This window comes from Chaetodon trifascialis, chromosome 12 (assembly GCF_039877785.1).
Source record: "Chaetodon trifascialis isolate fChaTrf1 chromosome 12, fChaTrf1.hap1, whole genome shotgun sequence".
Lineage (NCBI taxonomy): Eukaryota > Metazoa > Chordata > Actinopteri > Chaetodontiformes > Chaetodontidae > Chaetodon > Chaetodon trifascialis.
In genome coordinates, this window is record NC_092067.1 from 21,078,920 (window position 1) to 21,092,131 (window position 13,212).

The 13,212-nt window shown below is 40.1% G+C and overlaps 1 protein-coding gene across 3 annotated transcripts in view; it reads left to right on the plus strand.

The window, feature by feature from the left end:
* The first annotated feature begins 1,872 nt into the window (after positions 1–1,872).
* pard3bb (par-3 family cell polarity regulator beta b) overlaps positions 1,873–13,212 on the plus strand; it is a 189,134-nt gene continuing 177,794 nt past the window's right edge. For 2 of the 3 annotated variants that reach the window (XM_070976177.1, XM_070976179.1), the window contains exon 1: positions 1,879–3,166. In XM_070976177.1, coding sequence (XP_070832278.1) covers positions 3,050–3,166 — 117 coding nt within the window. In that variant the 5' untranslated portion in view covers positions 1,879–3,049. Of the gene's footprint in view, positions 3,167–13,212 lie in introns of all 3 variants that reach the window. The other variant, XM_070976180.1, reaches the window with a different exon arrangement.

Here is a 13,212-nt window from a genome sequence, read left to right on the forward strand (position 1 = left end):
AACAATAAAGAAAAAACCTCCTTCCCAGTAAACCTTAACAGTGAGCCAGGATGAACAATATCAAGACCCTGAAACTGAAGCAGCTAAATAGAATCATTAATGTTATTATTTACATTTGTGATGTTTATGCATGTCAAAATGTCCTCTGTGAAAAAGGGTTGAAGTTTCCATTTTAGCAGGGTAAAATTGATAATAAAATGGCCAATGGCTAAACTTCTACTTTAAAGCTCCACTAATCAATACTTTCATAAACAATTGATCAAATGGCTAGGTAATTTGAAAGGGGTTCCTTGTAGTGACAAACCTATAGAGAATTATGCAGCTGTGCAGTTCTCCTCAGTACTACAGAGCGGAGTTTGGGATCTCACTGTAAATAGTAAATATGAATATTACATTTACCAGGTAGCCAGAAGCATGATTCCAAATAAATGCTAAGTCTCTTTGTGCATGCCAGTCCCTGATGTAAAGTGGTAATTCTACACTAAAATACATTCAATATAATAATTTAAGGTGATAATACATTCATGTTGTTGTTATCAGCTTGTTCCACTGCCAAGTAATGCAGCTTTAATCATTCTGTTACCTTTAATAAGTAGGTATGCAATACCAATGAGGGAAACTAATTAAGTACATTTAGTGAAGTACTGTTATTAAGTATAAGTCCTAGTTATTTGTATTTTGCTTGAGTGTTATAAGTAATGCTACTTATACTTCTACTCCATTACATTTTAGAGCTGAGGTGGGAAACTCTGGGCCGTGAGACTGGTTGTTCCAGCCAGCTTCTCAGCTTCCTGCTTTCAAATGTGAAATCATTTGCAGTGAAATTAAAGCTGTCGCAAGTGCAACTGGAAAGAGGAAACACTGTGCATTTTCCTACTCTGCAAGAACAAAAGCCTGCTATAACATCTGAATATACGGGCGAGTATTCAAAACTCCTTCATGCATTTGATGAGAGGTTTCACAACATGAAAAGTAAACACAAGGAACTGAACATAATGTGCCACAACAGAGAATCACTGAGTTGCAAAGAAATGACCCACTACAGTGAGCAGCCAAAACTGACTCTTGCAAAGACTCAGTTCCATTCAAGACTGACTGACTCTGGAAAACCAGCTGCAAGTATCATCATCATCATCATCATCATCATCATCATCATCATCATCATCACTACCATTTGACATGAGAGAGATCGGCAAAAAAGAAGCAGTTCCAGCCATCAGTTAGTATGAAATGTGTGCTCAATAATTTAGTATGGCCATGGGGACCAGGGGCATCAAGCTCTCCCTGATACAATTGCTGCCCCCTGCCAAGTGAGCCCCCTCCTCCCCCCACTCCGACTCCATTTCTTAGATGTCTATAGTTGCTAATTTCTTTGCATATAAAGTTACAATGCATTGTTTTACAGTAAATTAAACCACCAAGAATACTATTAACATTATTGTAACCAGCATGAAAATGCATCTAACATTATACTGTGTCAATAATAAAACTCAGTTGCTAGTATAATAAATCCTACTTTGCTTTATGTAAATTGCCTTGACAAAACTGTGGTATTGCTATTGTTAGTTCAGTAAAAGATCTTAATACCACTTATCCACCACTGTGTTGCACATTACTACTATTCAAATGACAGGTTTGAACATGTTTTCCACTACAGCAGCAGTTGCTCCATGATTTAAAAAATGTTTTCCCAATCGATGAACTGTGATCGCTCTCTTCTTACTAGTGGAGCTGAGTGTCACTTTTTACCAGCACATATCTTGTTGCTTGATCAGTAACTGTAACTGCATAAGCGGATCCGTGAATTGTGCTTTACTTCTATACTGTTTCGGCCGAGCAATAATTGGAGTACTTCCCCTTTAAGAAAGTGACAGTACCAAGCGGCGGAGGAGCTGGTCAGGAACTGGCCAGGAGCGGACGGCAGGGAAGGAATCTCCAAACTTTTCAAACACACGGTGTTGTGGTCCGCTAACTGTTTATCTTCGCCTCCGGTTTGACCACGAGTGTGAAAATGACGGTTAAGTTGCCTAACTGTGTGTGTCGGTGACGAAGTGGATGCTACTGGCCGCTTGGTAGAAGGAAACTTGCTAGAGGAAAAAGTTATGGAGTGATGCCCGAGCGACTGCATCCCTCCCTCCAAAGTTCGGCTAAGGTGGCTAACGTTAGCTAACGTTAGCGCAGGACTCGGCTTGCTAACACTGGTCTGAAAGCTTGGATAAACTTTTGTTCATATGTCAGAACAAGTAAAGAAGTCACCTGAAGTAGTGGAGAAGGGCGTGGGGATACTTAGCTCTTGTGGCAAACTGAAAACTTTCATCCTCGGCTTGTTATCTTAGCCGGACCAGGTTACAGTATCAAGCTAATCGTTTTTAGCCAAGTGGAGCTAGCTGACAGCTAACCTCTGTCAATTGGCGTTAAGTAGAGTTAGTTAACGCTAACTCTCACTGAGAAATGACGTGACACACAATTGTCCTTTACTAGCTGGCGTTAAGTAACACTCAGCTCCATCCTTTAAAGACAGCAGTGTTTTTAAACGTTTCTGGACACTCCTTTATATATGGACCAACGGACTAATATCAACACTTGCTGGATGCTAAGTTACCTGAGATGTGAAGTGATAAGAAGGGGGATGATAACCCCGGTGACCAGAGCATGACAGAGTAATATCCGAGCCGGATGTTGTCAGTCGTCTCATTATTTTCACTTGGAGTTGTGTTCGTTAGGAATGGCAAGGACAGACCGTAAACACATTTGACAGTCTCACTGAGGAGATTTATTGACTCTGGCCCACTTTGAAAAACTGAGTGGATTTTGAAGAAGTTGGTTTGAGCGATGTAAGTGTTTTTCCAGCTTTTGACCCCAAGCCACTCACTATCAGCCCTGCGTTTCTCCCAGCATTTTGTGCCACATCTGTTATCACATCCCTGCCTCTCTATCGAGACTTTCTGGGGGGCATTCTACAGTTTGGAGCCTCCCTGCATTATCATCACCATTGTTCATCATCCACATCCAGAGGGCCTTCATCTTGGATGAAGTGGAGAGTGCTATAATGAAGGTGACAGTGACTTTTGGGCAGACAGGTGTGGTGGTGCCCTGCAAGGAGGGGTGGACTGTCAGGGACCTCATCCAGCAAGCCACGCAGAGATACAGAAAACTGCTGGAACAGGTACTGTTCATGTTTGAAATGCACCTGCACAACTAGCCTCTGTGAAGCATAGCTAATGTTTTGACATAGAAACTGTATATTTTGGTATAACTGCTCCAAATCCAGTCAGAGGTGTTTATTATTATAGTAATGATAATAATGATTTGAACAAATAGTTCTTTGTTCAATGCACAAATAGTTTTTGAAGGTTATGCAGCCTTAAAATGCAAACTAGCACGCAGGATATTTGAATGTTATTGTTTTCCCAAGGATGGTTTTTGAATAGATGCAGGCATTTTTGAAAGAGATGACATGTATCCAACTGGGGTAATGCTTGTTTTGTGACTGGTACCAGAACAATACTAGTACCATACTTTCTATGAATGAACGATTTGAAAGTAACTCTCTACTGACAGCAGGTACATTTCAAAATGTACTCACCTTTTAAGCTACATCACCCACAAGGCACATGATGGAAATTATTGTACTTGTATAATGTAGCTGAATAATGTTTCATTCTCGTCGACACCAAATAGTCCAGTGTGCTCAATCAATTTGACATTTGACCCATCAGTTAGCTATGTTATTGCATTCTCAGAAGTAGTTTTGTAATATGTGTAAAGATTTTTATGAACTCCTGAAAGACTAAGAAAAGAGGCCAGATAACTTTTTATGAAACAGCAGTTTCATAGCATTTGAGGTTTTCCCTGAAGTCATAAAAGAATAATCGAAAGCTCTGTCATTTTTACACCATGAAAGGGCCATATGATTTTCACATCCCAAAGTCTTGGGAAATTAGACAAAGCCATGGAGGTCCAGTTCTCCATAATTGCTGTATAAAACATTAAAAGCATATCTGATATGAATGTGTGTGGTGCAGACAGGAGCAGGCGTGAGTCGTTTCCACTTTAGTTGTGAGTGTAAAATGCAAATGACTCCCTCTGGTGATTCCTTATGACTGCTGTTGATTCCCCGCGCTGCTCTCAGGGCAGGAACCCTGTGACCCCCATCAGACACCCAGATCTTCTCAGTGACTCGCTTCATATTGGTTCCATTATTCAAAGAGCACACCAGTCATATAGATAGATGGCTTCAGTTGTGATTGAGGGGGAGATGTTGAAGCTTTGTGTGTGTTTTTGTGTTTCTGTCAGGCAGACAGCACTGAGACAGCACTTAAGAGATGCACTCTTTTTTCCCACTATCCTATTTTTCTTGCTCTTTCCACCTTTTTTGTGTCCTATTTGACTCTCATGTACCTGTACATCATCTCTCCCGTCCTTATGTTCATCTTAATTATTGTCCTTTCCCACTCATAAGTACGTTGCGTCTTCACCTTCCACATAGTGCTCCACATAGCTCACTTCCCTTTCAGCGGAACTCTTCCTCTTTGAACACTTCCTCCTTCACCTTGTGTTCTCCTTTTGTGAGCTATCTCTGTTCCACCTAGAAGTAGAGATCAGTATGGTACATTTGAAATGTAAATATCTTAACTATCGCCAGCTGGTTGTAGGCAGGAGCAATGCATCATTTTGTTCCAACTGAAACTTAAAATTCTTCTCCCTTTTTGTGTAGAGATATATAAACTGTCATGATATTGCCACCATTCTGCATATTTTCCAAAAAGGACAAAACAAGCTTTGACAGTTGTAGAAACAATGTCTAAGCTTTAATCTTCAGAGTTTCAGGTGGCAGTGGTCGACTGACATTTGAAGGCCTGCTTTTTCACAGCAGACAATTTGGCATGTTGTAGCGGGAAGATCACAGGTGTAACTGATAACATCAAAACCGGCTGCATTCCAGTTAGGTGAGCTAATTCCAGGGTCCTTGTGTTGTGCACACCGGTTCGGCTCACCTAGAAACGTGACAGAACTGAGCCATCATGAATAAAATTTACTCCACCTGTGCTTGTAAGCTAGGCCAGTTAGTTACCATTCAGAAAATGGAAGCTAATTGTGACTACCACTAATGTTATGTCGTGGTACCAGAATTTTAAATTTCAATATAATACTATCATAAAAAAATTAAAAAGACAAAAAAAAGAGAGTCCCAGGGCACACAGAAGAGGATAATTTTTTTCTGTAGATTGTAACCAACCTGCACACAGTGTTAGCGCACAAAAAGTCTCTGAACACATACCAACACATTTGTAATAATGTTAATAGTAGTAACAGTGGTTGAGGACCAGTTGATTTTCTGGCCTGTTGTTTCATCTGTGCAACCTTGGGTTGAAACTCTGCATTTGGTAGTAGTACTAGTGCTTTAGGTACTATGAAGTGTATGATTAAGAAAGACTGTATCATTTTTACGTGGCATCGAAAATGTATATTGATACTTTTGTCAACCTTAATTACCACTAGACGTCACCTTTTTGTTAACTTTATTTCATCACCTGCCAAGCCATAGTCAGCACCTGCACACTCAGTGTTGTGTTCATCCAACATTGAACAAAGGGGGAGGTCTGTTGAATGTTTATTTCATGGGCCCATTTGTGTTGACAGCAAATGATCAGACCGTAACCTTTTTATGCTACCTTGTTGTTGGAGTCATGACACAGACTACAGTGATGCAGAGTTAGGGAGGGAGTGCTCGAATAGCAGACAAGACTAACAATGGTTAACAAGTAAAAAGGTCATCCTTCAAACTGGATAAGTGCTTTTGGAACTGAACTGATGTTGCAAAGAACTTAAATACCTGCCCACACAGATATTGCACCAGTGAAACTGCCTATACTGACATCAATCTAAACCAAAATTTCACGCACCCTGAATAGCATCCATGTAGGGAACGCTGTCACCGCAGAATAATACATTTCTTGATTTTGGTACTTACAATTTTAACTAAGTACATAAGTCAAAACAAACACGAAGGTGATATATACTTATTTCTGAAGACAGATTAATTTTGATTTCAGTTTGACTTTAAAAATGAAAAGCTAAAGGGTAATACACACCATGTTGCAGTGTATTTTATCTCGGGCCTAATACAAGAACAGCAACATTTTAGGTGTTATTAATGTTCACTGAGAGACAGAGTGAGTGCTCCAGGTGTGTTTTCCTGCAGCTGCTATGTGTGTAATGATGCGCCTCCCTGCTCTATCGATCAGGTCTGCAAGTGTTTAAATACTTTGTTTCCTGTACGCGTGAATGAAATGCCTTGTTAAGCCCATGCTGGCATGCTCTCCTACGGCCTGTCTTCTGTTTTCTTTCTCTGTTCCTACTCTCTCCCACATCTTTGTCAACACTTCACAATCTCCCATTGTAATTTCTGTTTTTACTTCTCCTTCTGCTATCACTCTTCCCACTTTTTGATAGTTTTTGCCTCTTTCTCTTCTCCTTTTTTGTTGTTTAACATTGTAGATATTCTCCTTTTGTTTGTTTTCACTTTTTTTCATACACCCCTCACCTCCTTTGGCTGTCTCTTGTCCTCCCCCTCTAGTTCCTCCTCTCTGGGATGGAGGGTACGCATTCACCTTAATTGCTTCATCTCATCCCCTCTTCTCCTTTTGTATTTGTTTCTGTGTATTTGTCTTACTCTCCTCCCATCGCTCAGTCATTTCCTTGCAACACTAATCTGTTGTAGCTGTGTAATTATTGCTGTTAATGTGTTCCAGGATTATAAAACCAGGATATGTGTGTGTTGTAGAGAAGTCCAGTCCCTAATCCTCCCTCCCAGTGCTAGGCAAATCATGTTTTTAAATTGTCACAGAGACAGCTCGCTCTCTGTTTGTCTCTCTTCCTCTTCCCCTCCCCCCTATCTGCTTCATCCTACTCAGAAAGTATGCTGCTTGTGTTAAAAACATTTTTTAATCTAATGTGTTCCTGCGGGTATCCACTGTAGCTAACTGACTCTTATCAGCTGCTTTGTAGGGAGTTCTCACAGCAGCGCATAAGAGGAGCTAACACTTAGAATAGGCATTGAAGCTATGTTTTAGTGAGGGGATCCTTGAGGTTTAGTCTTAAGTTTCAGAGAGGATTTATTTTGTAGTTTAGTTGCATTGTTTGTTTTATTTTCTAGTTTCACATTGATCACAGCCTAATTATTAGGATTTGTATACCCCTTCGTTACCCTGTGTGGAAGCAGAAGGGAGATAGAAGAGATAAATGGGATAAGAGAGTGAAAGGCAATAAGAGAGTGCTGATGTATTTTTGTGTAGAATACATCAGACTTTTATTATGCATCTGCATTGAAAACATTTCTTCGAAATATTCTGTAGACTCTCAAGGTGGCTAGAAACGCAAGAAACACCCTCAGTAATAATGTCACATTATTGGTTGATTCATTTTTGCGTCTGATTCAGATCCAGTCTTTTAACATTGATTCCTAGTTCCTTTCAGATATGTATTCCTCTTGTGAAACAATGTGCCCAGTGCATTGATTGTAGTACTGTATGGGTGACAATTGATTAGCTCTTCATTCACTACAAGACATTTTAGCTAACCCCAGTAACTATTAAAGTAGTAAAACATATGCCTTGTTACCACAACTTGTGTACAATATCCAATGTGTAACATAGAAACAGCAGGAATAGATAAAGCACAATGAAATAAACTATGGAATGAAACTTGCAGCATATACCATGATCTAATAATGCTGGTAATCGGCTGTCTAACATTACACGTTGTAGAGGCATGCAGGAAAAACACTACATTGTGCCTAGAGTTAGGGCTCACTGTGGTAGTTCTTTACCACCAGTTGCTTATCTGCACAAATAGCTAACTGAATTTTGTGCTGCTTGTTAGCTAGCCAGTGCAGCTAACCTACCCGAGTAAAAACAATTTCTCTAGCTGCTCCCAGGTCTTTGACCAGCTTCCTTCTTTGAAGTTAGTAATTGTACGGTAATTTATAATGTAATTTTCTTTTTGCTTAACTGGATTTTATAAATCTGGGTCTAATATAGCCAGTACCAATGTGCCTTGACATTTGGTTTCAAAGCAACCACTTAGAGCGGTTCAGGATGTCGGTGTAAAACACAAAGTGTGCCAAGCTGAAGGTTGGGGCTGGACTGTTGAAGTGAGAAGTAGCTTCCCAGATAAGTCAGAGAATAGCCTGTCAGTCAGCAAGTGTGTGATTAGGTTAATTGTCATTCACCTCACTCAGTACATCAGGGAACTAAGGGCACCAAGATCTGTAATTATTTGTTAGAAAACCACAAGGCAAAAACAGCGTGCTGACAGCTGTAATATGTAGCTATCAGTCTTGATCGATGAACATGGAAGCAAAGCACAAATTGTGGTATGGGAAAAGAGAAAGAAAGTACTATCAAAGAAGAAATTAAAAGAATATATACACAGAGAGGTAACACAGAGGAAAAGAATAAACCTTTCAAAGTAATCCGAACAAGCATAATGTAAAAAGGGAGATAGCTGGTATAGTGTAGAGGAAGCGTGGCAAGAGAAAGAGGAGGGAGGAAGGAAAGCGGAGGTTGTTGTTAATGGGGAGTTGTCAGGAAGTTATCAACTTGTTGACAGACCTCTTCATTACCCTTGGCCAAACAGACAAGTGTGTGGTTGTGTGTTTGTGTAGTTGCAGGTTTAGTCTGCTGCATTGTGTGCACATTGGAGAATTGCATTTATAATATAGTGAAATGTGGTTTGAGTTGCCTCTGTTGAATATACATGCAGTATATGTTTCTGTTATCAGACTGTGTCTGTATCTGACACGATGTTGGTGGTAAAAGTTTCACGTATGTGGTGCAAATACGGCCACAGGTATAAAACGAACAGTGAAAATGGTTGCTTTTGTAATCTGATGGTGTGTGCAGACGTGCATGCTTATACTTGCGCCTATGAATTTTTAGGTGGATGTGTATGAAAGGGTTCCTGCCTATGTGGGTGTGTGCTGTAGTTTCATTATCCAGGGTAAGGAATGCTGATGAGGCGTGGCCAAACAAGCTGATAAAATTGTAAAACATCCTGGCCCCATGCCAGAGCACAGGCAATTATATCCGAGAGGGAGGGAGGCGACGGGAGGAGACACGTGCCACCGTCTCTGCAGGCAAATCGCAGGAATGTGTTGACGCTTGTTCTATTCTATTCTATTCTATTCTATTCTATTCTATTCTATTCTATTCTATTCTATTCTATTCTATTCTAGTCTAGTCTAGTCTAGTCTTCTCAAAGTTGCGAAATTGTGTAGAGTGTAATGGCACACATGCTTTTCCAAATGTTAGCCTTGCCATTGGCAGTCCATTAATACATAAGAATGAATGGCCATGTCTGAAGATCGTCCTGGTGGTTATCACTGTTTCATTTTACTGTTTACATCCCGTGTTAATTATCAAAAGACGGCTGCTCACCAGACACTGCTAAAAAGTGAGACATTCAGATTCATGAATTCTGACTTGTAGTTAAGATGCCAATGAAATCTGACTTTGAACTTAATGAGATATGAGTGAACAATCATCTTTTGCACGCCTTAATTTAGAATGCTGAAGTGTTAACATGGGGAGGAAAGGTTACCGTGGCATTTCCACCAGCAATTTTTCTGCTTTGCTTTTCACACAAGCCAGCTTTGTTACTGTATGGTCTCAAGGAGGGTCAAGGGACAATTTAAGTCCACTTTGATTGTTTTTACTGAGAAGTAGGTGCAGCATCAGTAGTCAACACCTCTACAGAACAATACTTTACATTGCTGGCATAACTGACCCACTTCATGATGACGATGATGATAATTCCAGACCACCTGTTATTTTTGGCCTATTGCATTTTCTTCTTTTTCTGGTGAACTTGATGTGACCTGCAACAGACTCCGCTTATTGCAGTATTCACCTGCAAGCGTGTTTGGTAGGTAGACAGCATGAGCTCCAGAGCTCACTTAAAGTGAATCTGTGTCACTGTTTTTGCAGCAGTCTTCTTCTTTACACTGCCTCCAGTTTTGACAACAGCATGCATACCGAGCTCTTAAATGTTAACTTCTGGACTAGAAAGGTTTACTGTTCAGAGATAAAGAATCAGGTAGAGGTGGGGGGTTAAACGCATATCTGGCAACACTCAATAATCGACATTGTTTTTTAACTCTGGTGGGATTTTACTTCAACATGATGATAATTTCTAGATCATGTCCTGAGAGTCAAGTACCAAAAATTCCCCACTATTATCTGTAATAGTATCAAGGAAAACACTGCATTAAGTGCTAATCCCCTTGATTTTCAGATTAGATCAGTGTGTTTACAACTCTTATCTTTGGTCCTACAATATCCGAGTGTCCCTCTAGGTTTTCAAACTGCCAGACTTTGAGGCACAGGGTTTCTGCAGTTCACAAAAAATATGTAATACATTATCCATGCACTCCCCCTGAATATCAGATTAGATCTGTGTGCTCACAGCTCTTATCGCGCTACCTCTCCCTTGTCTTCTTAGCTTTGTGGCTTGCCGACTGTAACAAGACATCAAAGGGGGTTGTTGACCTAAATACTGCAGCAGGTCTTGTTTTCCTTCTGGAAATCAAATCTAGAGATTGATTGTGATTCTTGTGTCCTGGCTCACCTCTGCAGCAGTCAGTTTTAAATACAGAGACAATTTTTTTTTGTGATGTGTTTCCAGCATGTTGTACATTTACAGGGAAGTGCCGGTAGCTGGAAATTAAATAGATGTCTCAATTAGTCAGAGCAACCTCTTGAAACCTAAAGTGCTCAGTTTTAGCCTCATCTGATCCTGATTCTTTTTCAGCCAGTCAATAAAAACTATATTTTTCCCCTTCAAATGCAACTTGAGCTAAAAAGGTTAAAAAAACACGGCTCACACGGCCACAAGTTGTAATCTGACCAACAGTCTCTCCATGTATTTCCAATGTTCATTCACGTCAGCTGCGTAGAGGAATGAATGAATATCCAGCAGAACAAATTACATACAGCATGTGAGCAAATGGGAATTAAACAACGTATTGTTCTGTTATTGAGGACTCGTGTGCACTGTCAGATATTATAAAACCGGCAGCAGAATTCACTTTGATGAAACTGATGAGAAAACAAATTCACTATGAGAAGCAGGGACAAGTTTCCCTTATGCTCCAGACGGTCAGCAATTGAGCTTCAACGGCAAAGTAAGTTTTAAAAGCCATCAGTGATGCAGCCTGAGAGAGAGCAAAAAACTTTTCTTTTTGCCTCTGTGCTTCCCCAAATATCACGTGAGCTCGCGACTCTTTCTGTAAACATGCTGCCATGTCTCAATGATGTAAGGAACATTAATGTAAAAGACACCTGTGTCAAAGTGACAGAATGCCTTTACTTAAACAGATAAATGAAGCCAGCAATGCTGAGTATCTCATGTCCGAAAAGAGCTTATAATAACATGAAATGGAGTAAAACAAGCACTTTTTGATTAATAAATGACTAATATTGTTATTAATAGTAATTTCAATTTACTAATTGTTTCAGCACTAATGCAGGAACACTGCAAAACATAGAAGAAAAAATTTACTGCAGCTCAAATAAGACATTACACTGCATAGAGTGCTAGATCTCCAAACACACTAAGTGAGCAAACTGCCCTGAGGCCCCACACCGCCAGGGCCCCCAAAAGCTCCATGTTTACGATGTGTCATGGCTTTTTGCAATTTGACAAATTACTAATTTGTGTGGGACCATGCACCTCTAAAGCACAGTATTAACTGAAGGGAACAGTTAATAGTCAGCTGTGGGAACTGCACCGCTGTACGAGCTTGTGCAGTGACTCACTGTTTGTATGGGGATGATGGATAGAGGACCTGCTATTAAACCAGTACAGACAAAATTGAACACTACTGGACTCATTCCACTATAGTCCTCTCTTGATGTGCAACTCTCAAAGTGCAAACTTCTTGGTCTGTTTTATTGGTTTCGTGAAGTCTAAAGATTGAAAATTTTACCTTGATATCTCTGTAAAGTGAAATAAAATTAGTTGTGCAATATGTGTGTGTATGTGTGTCAGCTGCCATGTCTTAATTAGGGGGAAAAAAAAAAAATGTTACAATTGTGACGATGTTTCCAGTTCTCCCATAAATCCACCGTCACTTAGTGCTCCATAATGAGGTTTGAGCAACTACATGTGTCGGCTATCCCAGAGGATTACTGGTGTCCGGGAATGTGGGCTGTGATATGCAGTCACCGTATTTGTAGAATTGGCTGTGTTTTGTCACTATTGAGCTTTCCTACCATCTCCTGGATTTTGAGATGTATAACATTTATTCTGCCAGGGCCAAATGTCCTATTTTACAGCGTTAATGAAAGTGAAAAACAATTTATGTCTCCGCCTGGTGATTCGGATCCGCTCCAAAATTTAATGGGTTCTTCCTTGGCTCATATTTTACCCTTTCACCAGTTTTTCAATAATCTTGCTGACAGAAAACCAGACAAACAAACCAGACTGAAGACATAACCTCCTTGGCAGCGGTAACAATTTACACGACACTTTGGCACGGAAATTTTCCCTAGTAATCATAAAAATATTTACATGTGCTGTCCCAGAGTTAATATTCCCCAAAACCCTGATTGATAGTGCTCAAGGAAGATAAATGCTGTGCAGAAAGAGAAAATAAAACAATGCAAGTACAATGTTTGAAAATCTCTCTCATATTTCTGGCCTGGGTGCCGACCAAGTCAGCGTTACAATGGAGTCATACAATGAATTCCGGTAGGAGGGGAGGGAGGGAAGACGAAGGAGAGACAATTTAACAGGATAAACAGCCGCAGTGTCGAGTCTTGTGTAACAGCGATGGTTTTGTGGTGGTCGGTTTTGTGCAAGAAAAACTTAGGATAAATACTTTATCTTAAGTAAGCAAACATAACCATGTTTGTAAGTTACATGGACGTATCAGCTTGTTCCAGGCAGCAGTTTTTCTTTCCTAACATATGCACAGGTGGAGCATATCTGCATCCATTTATCAATGAAAAAGGGTATAGTAGAAGTGGTTTGATTATGAAATGCGTCCGGCCTTCTGTGTTATTTCCTACCCATTAGGAAAAGTTGGAGGGATAACTGAGACAGGGATGAAATATTGACAAAGCATAACCATTATGCAGTCACTATAATAAAGCTTGACTTGGAAATCTTTTAACTTAAAGCACTCACCAGTGAAAGAACTCATTATTT